The sequence below is a fragment of the Hydractinia symbiolongicarpus genome, chromosome 3 (genome assembly GCF_029227915.1).
Source record: "Hydractinia symbiolongicarpus strain clone_291-10 chromosome 3, HSymV2.1, whole genome shotgun sequence".
Lineage (NCBI taxonomy): Eukaryota > Metazoa > Cnidaria > Hydrozoa > Anthoathecata > Hydractiniidae > Hydractinia > Hydractinia symbiolongicarpus.
In genome coordinates this window covers 16,220,723-16,232,985 of record NC_079877.1, presented here as the reverse complement: position 1 = coordinate 16,232,985, position 12,263 = coordinate 16,220,723, and the positions used below count along the sequence as shown (strand labels likewise).

The 12,263-nt window shown below is 30.8% G+C and overlaps 1 protein-coding gene across 1 annotated transcript in view; it reads right to left on the bottom strand.

The window, feature by feature from the left end:
* Window positions 1–12,154, bottom strand: part of LOC130635961 (RCC1 and BTB domain-containing protein 1-like) — a 36,098-nt gene extending 23,944 nt beyond the window's left edge. The window contains exons 1-11 of the mRNA XM_057445509.1: window positions 12,033–12,154; window positions 11,595–11,898; window positions 8,735–8,892; window positions 7,982–8,078; window positions 7,395–7,462; window positions 6,879–6,986; window positions 6,322–6,461; window positions 5,522–5,585; window positions 3,724–3,850; window positions 2,896–2,951; window positions 1,999–2,069 (exon numbers count right to left, since the gene is read on the bottom strand). Coding sequence (XP_057301492.1) covers window positions 1,999–2,069; window positions 2,896–2,951; window positions 3,724–3,850; window positions 5,522–5,585; window positions 6,322–6,461; window positions 6,879–6,986; window positions 7,395–7,462; window positions 7,982–8,078; window positions 8,735–8,892; window positions 11,595–11,898; window positions 12,033–12,050 — 1,211 coding nt within the window. The 5' untranslated portion in view covers window positions 12,051–12,154. The remainder of the gene's footprint in view (window positions 1–1,998; window positions 2,070–2,895; window positions 2,952–3,723; window positions 3,851–5,521; window positions 5,586–6,321; window positions 6,462–6,878; window positions 6,987–7,394; window positions 7,463–7,981; window positions 8,079–8,734; window positions 8,893–11,594; window positions 11,899–12,032) is intronic.
* Between the last annotated feature and the right edge of the window lie 109 nt (window positions 12,155–12,263).

The following is a 12,263-nucleotide window of genomic DNA, read 5'->3' as shown; positions in this document are numbered from 1 at the left end:
CCATGTTTCGCCGCGCTACAGAAACTAAATTCATCATATCGAGCAAAAGTACAAAATGGATCTTTTTTAAATCTCGTACCACGAGCTTTTTATATAATAACAACATTGTTGAATAAATAAATTCACTGTATTACTACCGAATTGAACGAGATTTCCGTTTGTTAAAACTGAGAACGAACATAATCCTTGTAATTTTTTAACTGTGTGCAAATGTTAAAAATGTAATTAAATATGCTGACTAAACATTATTTCCCAATATAAGTTTTATTGTTGATCGTACGATGTGAAAAGAAATAGCGTGACAGGTCATTTCTTTAGGCTAGTGATTTTTAAGAGGTTACAGGATATAATTAAACAAAAAAGAAAAAAAAACGTGAAAAAAATTCTTTGTTTTTTATTTGCATTATATTTTATCACATAATTAATTTAAGACATTAATATTTATATCAAAAATTTATTTGGTTTTAAGATTATAGCAAGTTAAATTATTTCATTTTTTTATATGTTTATTTTTTAACGAAATTTAATACAGAAGTTAGGGTGCAATACTTTACCCATAGAATTAAGAAAGATTTAGACTTAGAACTTTAAGGAATAGTTGATTTTAAATCCCTTAGCCCTTATAAAAAAACTGAGCATTCAGCGCGAGAATAGGATTGCTAATTCCTTTGGTTGTCTAGTTGAGCTATTGCTGTGCTTGCACAGCTTGGAAGCTGTAAATGTACTAGGACCTTCTTCGCAGGACCCTCGTTGATAGCAAGAGCAAAAGAACTGAAGAGGCTAACCGGTAACAAATTTTAATAAATAAAAAAAAAAATAAAGTCCGCCATATGCCTGAGTTATGAAAAAAAGTGTCCTTTGTTTTAATTACGTAAGTTGTTTCTTTTCTTTTACTAGACTTTTTTTGCAATATATATCTATATATATATACTCTGATTAACAGAAAAAAAGCCGCATGTGGTGCATTGGAACCATTTGCAGTCCACAGTTCTGGCGACTGTGGATGGAATCCTACTCACAGGCAGGCGGTAGTAAGTAGGATGCGACGCACAATGTAGCATTGTTTTAATTGCATCACTATACTGATTACACAAGTCCGGGAGTTATGTACCAGGGCGACCATTCTCAATCAAAAATGACTACAGGGACAAGCCATGGTAAACTGCTCCACATAAAACGTTTTTGCAACAAATGCCAAACTGAATATTGATGCAGTTTCCAAAAATCGTAGGAAAAACTGAGGAATATTAGACAGCGAACATTAGATCATGATCAGATATGTTATTTTCTTAGATAAAAAGGTCATCTGACGTGTAGAGGCATTTCTTAATATAGATGGCAACTTATAGCAAACATTAACACATAAAATGCTCAACATTAAGCCACATCATTAGCCTAGTTTCATCGATAATATCAAAATTGAGTTTCTCCCATACTACAGCTTAGACGAAAATGAATCTTTTAGAGTAAACCTTAAATGTATATCAACCAATGAGCACAAAGAAATTGACCAACATGTTTACGTGCGTGACCACATTTCCTTAGTAAAAAGGTCCAAGCGTTAATTATGTTTGTCACGGTTGGTCTTCAAACATTCGCATGAAGCCTGTAGGAAAAAAGGATTTCCCCGATATTGATCACGTGAACAAATAACAATAGCAAGTAACCAATCAAGAAGTGCAACCATTATACTGTTCGCAGAAAATTACTTTGCGATCCAGCGTTATATTTCCTCAGTTAAATCTGCTAGTTTTCATTTAATGAGAAAAATCACATCGACTCGCCTGTTATTATATGCGGAACAGAAAAATAAAGAATTCTAGTTTGTAGAAATTTATAACAGACAAGCAGTAATTGTTAATTTGAACTCTTTTGGTCGCCTGCGTATTCGAATTAGCAATTGAAAACAAATATTAATTCGCTGCTCAATCTCATTATTCGAAAAGTTACACAGTATCTTTCTCTTTTGCGTGTTCGAATTAGTGAAGTTTTACCTACCTGATTTTCAGTATGGATTTATGAACATGAATTGCTTTTCCATCAACAATAAACTTCAAATCACTTGTCTCCTACACAAAAATGCAGCATCGAAAAAACAATTTCAAAATACTACAATAACAAATACGTTGTTGTGTAATGTTATTTTTCCAGCACTTCAAAAATGCAATACATTTGTATATGATCCTTCTGTAAAAAGACGTTCTTCTAGTATGCCAGAATTCACTAACAGTCATACAGTCATGTCGTGTTCAAAACGTTTGATTAGTACCGCCTTTCTCATAAAACTACCCAAATTCTAACCACGCTGGTTCTTATTTCTCTATTGTTCTAAACAATAGACCCATTGTTTTAACCTCAAATTCCAGCTTTCTTATAAAATAACAGTAGTCACACTCTGTGCGTAAATTTTGTTTTGCGTAAATTCCAAGTTGCAATAGGGATTAATAGTTAAAAATATTCATAAAGGTTATTATTGATCATGGACATCGTAACTTCACGCTCTAGTGAAAAGAATTTCAAATTGAAAAAAAATGATGTTGTAGATCTTTGAATATTTATTTACTACATCGAATGGTCGAATTCACTTCCTTATCAACATATTTTCGCCTTTCAGGATTTCATAAAGTACACGTTATGAAAAAAAAGTAGTGTTGAACAAAGAGATGTTCGAGATTGGTTTACTTGACCATTACACTTTTCTCTTTCTGTAATAATTATCATCGACCTTAAAATTTGCTCCTGCTTGCAGCGAGTAGCTTTACATTGGTTCCATGAATTTCCCTTACACAATACTTGACAACAATTTGTACTTTGGTATCCCTATACTCTCAAGTTTTTTTCTAGAATTGCTTGAATCTAAATATTGCATCGGTAAGCAAAAATGTAGCTACCTACCGCATCATCAAATGATTGTGCTACTATTTCCTTTAAGCTATGATTCTCCTCTTGATCTAAAGTTGAAAAACAAACATTGCGAATGAATTGTGACTCTACAAAACTATCGTGAATTGAATTTTTCATTGCATAATGTTATGGTGACTTCATTTAAAAGAATCTATTTAAAATGGTAGACGGAACACTATAAACAGCTACAGATATGCCACTGACATTTTTATTCTTACCAACTTGTTTTAAAATGCTATTCGCAAGTTTATTCATGATCTCTATTATAGGCTTTAATTTATAATGCATTTTTTTCTCTATTTTTTATTTCAGCATTACAGCATTTTATAGATTTTGTGAAAATTTGAGGACTTTTCGTGACAATTTTCTAACTTTTTAGAAATGACGGTATTTTCATGAAAACATTAAGGACATTTGAGGACATTCTTGCATTTTTCTAAAGAAATATTCGAGGAGATTAATGCCCTTAATGAGGTACAAATTATTTCTGCACCCATGTAGCATTTATATGCATTATTAAAAAAATATATATTTAAAAACCATAATAGTTTTGTGAAAGTAAAATTGAGAAGATTTGAGGAGAAAGATGTTGAAAATCTGCTTTTAGAGGAGATCTAAGATCTTTTGAGGAGACTTCAAAAATTAGAAGTTTTGAGGGGGCATGGCAACCCTAATTAATGAGGCTAACTTTCACTGAATCAATATTTTTATATCAAAAACAACTTTTATAATTTCTCTCTGAATATTCCTTCAAACTTTAAGTTACTTCTGTCGCAAAATAGAATTTAGCAAAGATGTTAAAACTGTTTTTTACCGCACCTATTTCAGCATATCTAAACATAATCTGTGGCATTCCGAAGCATGCAAACACACCATCTAAACTTCCAACAGCAACTTCTCGTGGTGACAACAAAGTTAATCCATGACATTGTCCCCACATACAAATCTAAAAAAAAAATTTCTATTTAAAAACTTAAATTCATACACTATATTTTATAAGCATACAAGTAAATTGGGATTAATCTCAATACGCTTAAGATTTTTCCGATATGAGCCTAAGGCATGTTTAATTTTAATGTTTATAAGTTCGACTTTGTACATAGTTTAGTTCCAGGATCATTTCATGCAAAATGCTGATTTTATTATTAACTGACTTATTTTTAACTTCGCCCTTCGTATTTCTTGCTACCGTTAAGTCGAATTTAGTCTTAAATGATATTTTAGGTTCGAGTTAAAGCGATTTTTCAAACCTGGGCAACAGTTACCAGACAAATGTGCAATCTTCGCGATTAAAAATGCATGCAAGTGTAACGGGAACTAGTTTCTATCATATTTTATAAAAATTATCAGAAAATAACTTTGGATGGTATCGTGCACACTTAAAGAAAATTCTTTAGAGGAAAAAAAATTAACATTCAATGACATTTTCGAAAAAAATGGATTTGTAATCGCAGTTTCTGAGACTTTCCAGGACAGTGATACATTTTATTTGATGTGATGTAATATCAGTGCGTTATACCTTGTCATTAAACACAAAAATGATCACAAATTTGAAACATTTTAAAGATAAACTTCAAACCCACTTTAACAACAGATATTGTCACGAGCAAAAAATGTTCGCAAATAACATTAATTTATTTTCGCATATCGATTGAAGCTTTTGCGGTTTTTAAATTACGCAAACATATTTTTTAATAAAAACAGATAAAGATGAATTTACTTTTTAAATGTGATGGAAATTAATAAACGTTTTATTAGCTTCAAGTTGGGTAAAATTAATTAACACGAGAATTTATTTCACCAACGAATCAATTTCGCGAATGAGATGCCAATTTCCGAAATTCGAGAAATTTTCTGAAATTAAAGCAGTACAGGGCATTTATTAAATAGCTCAGGAGTCTCTGGGATACAAAACAAATATTACCGCATTCAGGAATTACCAACTATTGAACATAAAGCAAAAATCCATTTTTAATTTTCTAGGTAGTGGAGTCACATTATGGCAACTTATATTTTAAATTATCTCTTTTTAAAATCACGCAATGAAGGAGAGTAGTTTCTAGCCAGACCCAAATTTTTCACCTCGATACTTGTTTAGGCCAAATTGGTCTAGAATATAAAACTACTTTGTGTTCGACAAAATGTATTATAGTTAACAAAAAAGCATACTGAATATGATTGTAATTTCAAAATCACCTAAATACATTTTTTAGGTGACAATTAGTGCAAAAATTTAACCTGCTTTTTTCGATAAAATTTTACATAATTACCATAGTTTACATAGTTAACGAAAAGAAAGCATGTTGAACATGGTTGTAATATTAAAAGTTTGTGCTTTGTTACCTAAAAGCCGAAATTTGTATATATCATACCACATTTTGGCTTCAAACTGAGCTAAGAAATCAAATTAATCCTTTCCTACTGTCAATGCTTCTTCTTTAACCTTAAAAACGATTTCTTATCACAGCGCATTAATTCTCTTATAATTTCGTTGTATGAAATTCTTAATAAAGCATGATTTTCAAGTCGCATCATTTTCTTTTTTTAATTAATTTAACATGTTAATACTTATAATAAGAAACCATAATATTTCTACTTAGTCCAAAAGCAACATTACCTTTCCTGATGTTGTAACGCCTGCAGAAATATGATTGTAATGATGGGCAGCTATGTCAGTCCATCTGAAATAATTAAAGCCAAGCATTTTAACAAAATTACCCATTTCTACCCTTTCCTTGTTTAACTTGTCTTTATTAGAGTGTTGTTATAGACACTCCATTTAGAAATGCAGAATTGTAGTTTTTTACCTTGTTAAGAGAAAGAAAGAATGGCAAAGACAGAATAAAGATTATTCACTAGATATAAAAATGTGCACATAAAGAGCTCTTTTCCGTGTTTAATTTTTTTTTTTTTTTTTTTACTATGGACTATGGACGAGATTTTTCAAAGACACGTCCCTTTTCGACTCAAAATTAAAAATTTTTTTAAAAATTTCTTCGCAATTGCAAGCAAAACAAAAATTCTTTCGGAACATTTTATATTCAACTAAAATACATTTTTTTGTGTTTTAAAATATAAAATGTCTTGAAAGAATTTTTGTAAAAATTCTTTAAATTTGACACCCACAGCTATGTGTTAAGTGAAACCTTACTTTCGATACTATGCCGAAACAGCAACTGACACAGAAACAACTTTTCAACACTCCTTTTCCCCTTTTTCATGCTCTTAAAAAATTTGCAAAAATTTCGCCAAAATAAATTCCACAGTGCAGAGCAATTCGCAAAAAAATAATCATGGTAATAATGATAAAAAAGGCCCTAAAAAAAGGCTCTAAAAATTAAGGCCCTGGTGGTAATAAATGCTTTTAACTGCAATAATAATCGCAAAAACATCGTTAATTTTATCCTTTAATTATACCTTTCTTCAACCTGTATCAGTTGAGGCTGTGACACATTCAAGGTTGTACCCAGTCCTAATTGTCCATATGAATTTGCACCCCAGCTATATAATTCACCAGTATCCGTTAACACTAACACATGTGCCATCCCACATGCAATCTAGAAACAGAGTCATGCATATATTATAGACAGATCTGAAATTATTCCAAAAACGCTTTTAGAAAAGATGGGACTTTATACAAAAAATACAAAATATATTTATACAACTGTATTTCTGAACCAAACAGGAAAATATATCCTTATTTGGACTAACTCTGCATACAGACCTTAATTTTTAATGCTACTGAAGTTTTCATGCAGTAAGGCTGGCATTTTTTCACGCAATGTCCTTTAACAGGTTACTGCGCTAATCATATTGTGAATTATCGAAGTATTTGGTGTGAAAAGTTGCTATCTTTAAAAGGTTGATTATTGAGTAACAAAAATACAACCTTGGTTCATAACTCTACCAGATAGATTTTTGAAACATTTCAAACAATAGTATGCAATAGAACAGAAGGTATTTAAAGTGCATACCTTCTCAACAAATTTACCAACCAGGTTACTCACTCTGGCTGGCAATTGTTGATTTGTGTTATTTGCGATTCCAAGTTGTCCATTTCCATTGTATCCCCACGAATATAACTAAATCCAAACATAAATACTGATTAATAATGTAGGTGAGGGAGGAAAACATTTAAAAATCTTAAAATCAGTAAAGAGAACCCAAAAATTTTTTAACTCCCTCTCTTAATGTTGATGATGGAGATATACATGATGTTAAAAATATTTTTGAACCGTAATTTTACACAGGTATATAAGAAGTTTTAAATTCACTTTTAATATTTACAAGCAAGCTGTAGAGAACCTCGTATTATAGACTAAAAAATTTAAAATTTAAACTTTAATTCCACGTTTAACTCACGTGTTCATCCTAAACAAAAAAAATCTTTAAAAATGAAGCTAAAAAATGTGAAGGAGAAATTGATTTACCAGAGATAAGATCATTGTCAGAAAAGAGGGGGTGGTTGTATGAAAATATTAAACGGCTACCTCGCCATCCTCTGTTAAAGCTACAGTAAATGATTGACCACATGACACTGCCACAATTCGTTTGTTATCTAGAAACGTATAAATTTACTCCTTAATAAAATTTATAATACTCTATTTGAAAAGAACTTTAGTACTTCCAACATCTCTTTCAAATATTCAACAATTATTTAACTCCCTACTGATTTTTCCCATAATCAGTCCAATAAATTATCGCAACCCATCTATAGCTTGTTTCATCCAAGTGATATAGCTAACATTTTTAACAAATCACAGTATACAAAGTAATAGATTTTGCACAAACAACTTTACTTTATGTAGATAAAGGTTATTATGCCACATCCTTTTTCAGCAGAATGGACTCATGGATTTGTCATCATAAAACTTCATCTACATATACACGCCATCTGAGTTTATCACAAGCATATCTTTGTACGTATAATATGCTGGTTTTGTCGATGGCTTCCTGTCATTGGAGCTCAGATAAAATTCTGCTTGCAGCCAAGTAGTATGTTAGGGATACACAAAGTAGTTCTATTTTAACTTTACTTTAATTTTAAATTTTAATAAGAGAACAAGAATTCACTTACATGTAGATAAATGACCAGTAACTCTCTTTGGTGTTGCTTGATTATTTGATACACCAAGACCTAACTGACCACAATTATTTGAACCCCATGCATAAACCTACATGATTGGAAAATGATCTCAATTCACATATGCATTAATAAGATAGTGTTATTTTATTACAATGCCATAATGCTTGCTTTTGAATGTGCTGTGAGAGACATCTGTCATTATTAACATTTGCACATTATTCAATAATACTCATTTTAGGGTGACCATGGAATAATAACCACTACATTCTGGAACTTATCAAGCACTTATCAAGGAAACAATAATCGAAAGGAAAAGTCAATCTTTTGAGGGAAGCTTCAGCACACCAAACAATGGCAAACAATGGCAAACATTAGCTATTTAAAGATTTGGAATATTCCTATAAAGTGCAAAAATTATGGAAAGTCAGAAGATTTTGAATCAAGTCAAAGACTAAACGAAATATTTATAAAACTACCTCAACCTAAAATTCCAATTACTAGGATTTGATTCACAATATTTTCTTGAAAAAAAAAGATATATGTGAAGATTCTAAAATAAATGGTTCCGTTTCCTGATTATGGCCTTTGGGTATATTCAAATTTCAAAAAAAGTTAATAATTAAGCTGCTTTGAAGTGTTTTAATACTGGCTATCCAAAAATACATTAAAAAACAAAAAGATTATATTATACATGGTATTATAAATCTGCATAGACAAAACTGCTAGAAATATTTATTATATCACCTCCCCATCTTCTGTTAAAGCAACTGAATGATAGGAACCACATGCAACTTGTATAACTTTCTTTGGCATTGTAACAAGCACTGGTTTACTTTTCTCACCATCATTGTGTCCTAACTGGCCATATCCACCATGCCCCCAACTATAGAGCTCGCCGGTGTCTGTAAAATCAAAGCATAAAACAAAGTTTCAAATACAAAGTAGGCAAGTATTATGTTTTGAACGTTAATGCTTTAAATGTTTTGCCTTAATAACATTGTTTGTGAGGAATTTAAACAAAGGTAAAAGTTTTAAGGATGTATGTTGAATCTGCAAAAACCTTTATAATTTAGGAAATATGTCTGAAAAAATTTATCTAGAAATTCATTGAATTGGAAATTTATTTTTAAAGTTTTATGCAAAAAATTTAAGGAACACTTTTGATTTGGTACAAATTAAAATAGAATTCTACGACTCATAAAATAATAATTAAGTAATTAAAATAATTTGGAATTTTAAAATATCAATAAAACACCCTTTTTGTCATTTTTTTTAAATGAAAAAGACAAAAGCAAAGGAAATAAATTTAAAGCTATCAAATGCATAGTCTATGAATACTATCTGCTATGTTTGCACATATTTTTCTTTTTAAGTAAAATCTTTTAAGTTATTACACCTTAAACTTAAAAATGCAATGTTATTTCTTCATTTATTATATTTAAGTCATGTCAAACTAATTTATTAACACCAATAAAAACTAATTTGTTGGCTAACAAACATAAATACATTCCCTTTGCAAAAGTCAGACAGATACACAGGCACAGTTAGAGAATTAACATAAAACACAAAAGTTGCTTGTTAAATAGGCGATACAGGAAGCAACTTTTCTTTCATTACGATTTTTTCAGACAGTGAAGATGAAGCAATAACAGCAGCACTTATCAATAAAGCTTAAAAAACAAAAGACAGAGCATAAAATTTAAATGAAATCATGGATTTTAAACAAAGAACACTTCTACCTGGAATTTGACTAGAATGCAAAACAGCATTTTAATAAAATTTTGTTTCTTTGCCATGTTTCTTTTTTTACAGGTTTCAAAATAACCACACTTTAACATGGATTTACCTCATTTTACATTTGCTGTTTAAATATAAAGCATTTTTATTGGCTTGGAAAAAGCAACTATATAATTGTTAAATTTTAATTTTTTGGAAACATTCCTTAAAAGCAGCTATAGTTAAAAGCAGGTAAAAAGCAAGGATTTTAATTACATGATTTGTAGAATGTAACTACTGTAATTGAAATCAACTAATCGACTTGTGTATCACGGCTTAACTTAACTATAGCTGCACATTTAGACATTCTTGTATTTAAAAGTGTCTTTGCATGTTTTGTGTACATGGATTTAACTTTAAAGGACTTTTAAATTTGCAGAGAATGTTCATGTTTTAAGACAAGATTGTTTCAAATTCTACCTGGAATGTTAACAAAAATTGAGTGGAAAAGAAAACATCACCGGTTTCATCAATTAAATATGTTGACAATGTTTTGGCCGTAAAGGGCTATTATCAAGTCAGTTACTGATACTATTTCGTAAAAGATTATTTAAACATTACGATCGTATGATACAATTATTGTACGACATATTATTCAGCGAATAGGAATAGCGGAATAGATGCAATATTCCTATTCAAAGCGGGTTTATCCCTATGGATTATTAAACTCTCATTCAGTTCTAGATCAAAATTATTCTTAGCGTTGGAGAGTATCGAGAAATTCTCAAAACAAGGCCTAGACTGACAGTATAAAGCAAGTTCGGATACGGCTGAAAAATAAGGACTTTTGGTCGTTTTTCCGGTTAAAGCTGAGGTCCCCATGTGTTCACTGACTCTTATCTTCAAATGTCATAATGTCTGGCCAATATAGATAGATATAGGTCTATCTTTAAAGTGAAAAAAATCACAAATTCTCGAACCTGAAGAAAAAATGACATTAACCTTACAAGATAGTATAAATGCTTGAAGAATGTTTTTTCTAAACAAGTCCGAAGCCTCAGTGATACATTCCCCAGAAAAGGCAATACAATAATAAGTTCATGTTTAGAAACAGTTAATATGACATTTTTGACTTGAAACAATTTGTCAAGAAATGTCTTAATGCAGCAGTCAATTAAGCTAGAAGGATAGCCATTTTTTAACAATATTTGCTTCAAGTTTTTCATTTTGACATGGAAGGTTAAAAAATCTGTCACAATTCTGAAAATTCTAAAAACCAGTGTCATTGCTAGTTTTTTGTTTGACGAGTATAAAACAGGCCAAAAGTCCTTATTTTTCAGTCGTATCCGAACATGTTTTATACTGTCAGTCTAGGCCTTGTTTTGAGAATTTCTCAATACTCTCCACCACTAGGAATAATTTCGATCTAGAACTGAAGGAGAGTTTATTAATCCATAAGGATAAACCCGCTTTGAATAGTATTTACTGAGGGAATTTAATCAACGGTTTTTACTCATGTGATTTGTTATAGATGGGATGTAATTTCACCTTTGTATGTATAGATGAGAAAAAAAATACATAATAACGACATATCAAAAGATAAAATGCACTTTGTGTATTACAAAGAATGTCCATTTATTCTAAAATATATAAACGTTTATAGCTTTCGTGATTTTTAGTGCTTTTAAACAGATTGCTTGCATGTAACAAATGAAAATAAAAAAACTTTATTATATGAATTAAACGACAAACGGGTGACTGATTTGTGCAAGGATTGCAGAAGACAACATAATATATTTTCAATGATGGCCTTGCTCAAGGTTAGTTAACTGTAGACGTCTGTCATAATGCAACGTCTTTTCAGTACTGTATGTCATAATAAACTTACCAGTAACTGCCAGTACATGAGGACCCATTCCATATGCAAAATTGACCACTTCCTTTTGACATAATTCATCAATTTTCTTTGGCTCTAAGGTGCTACTGCCATTTCCAACTCCCAAACAACCATTTCCATTGAAACCCAAAGCATACACATCTCCATTTACTAACACAATCAAAGCCTCGTTGCCAGCTCCTCCAAAAACAAATGCTTTCCGAACATTTACTGCTAATTCCGCTGGTATAAAGCTTAGTATTGGCCAAGAGTTTAAATTTGCCATATTGTTAGTCATCGTATAAACCTGGTATAGCTAAATAAATAAAACTAATATGAAACTCATTGTACTGAGCCAAAGAACTAGCTATATTTAATATAGCTATATGTAATATAGTTAGCTGACAGTAAGTTAAAGACAAAAAAAAATGAAAGTACACAAGCAACAACCGTTTTGATTTCGTCCATTCATAGTTGTTTATGTTTGTCGTTGCCGTATAAATGTTTGATTCGGACCGTGGGAATTTATTTCTCAGTCGTTGAGATTCTTGCAGTTGTGATTGTCTCATAACACTTTTATCTATATTTTATTGTGTTCTATGGTACTCTGTAAGATTTTTTTGTTGGGATTATCTCTTTCTCATTTCATAAACACGAATGTAAATTCCTAACTTTGACAAA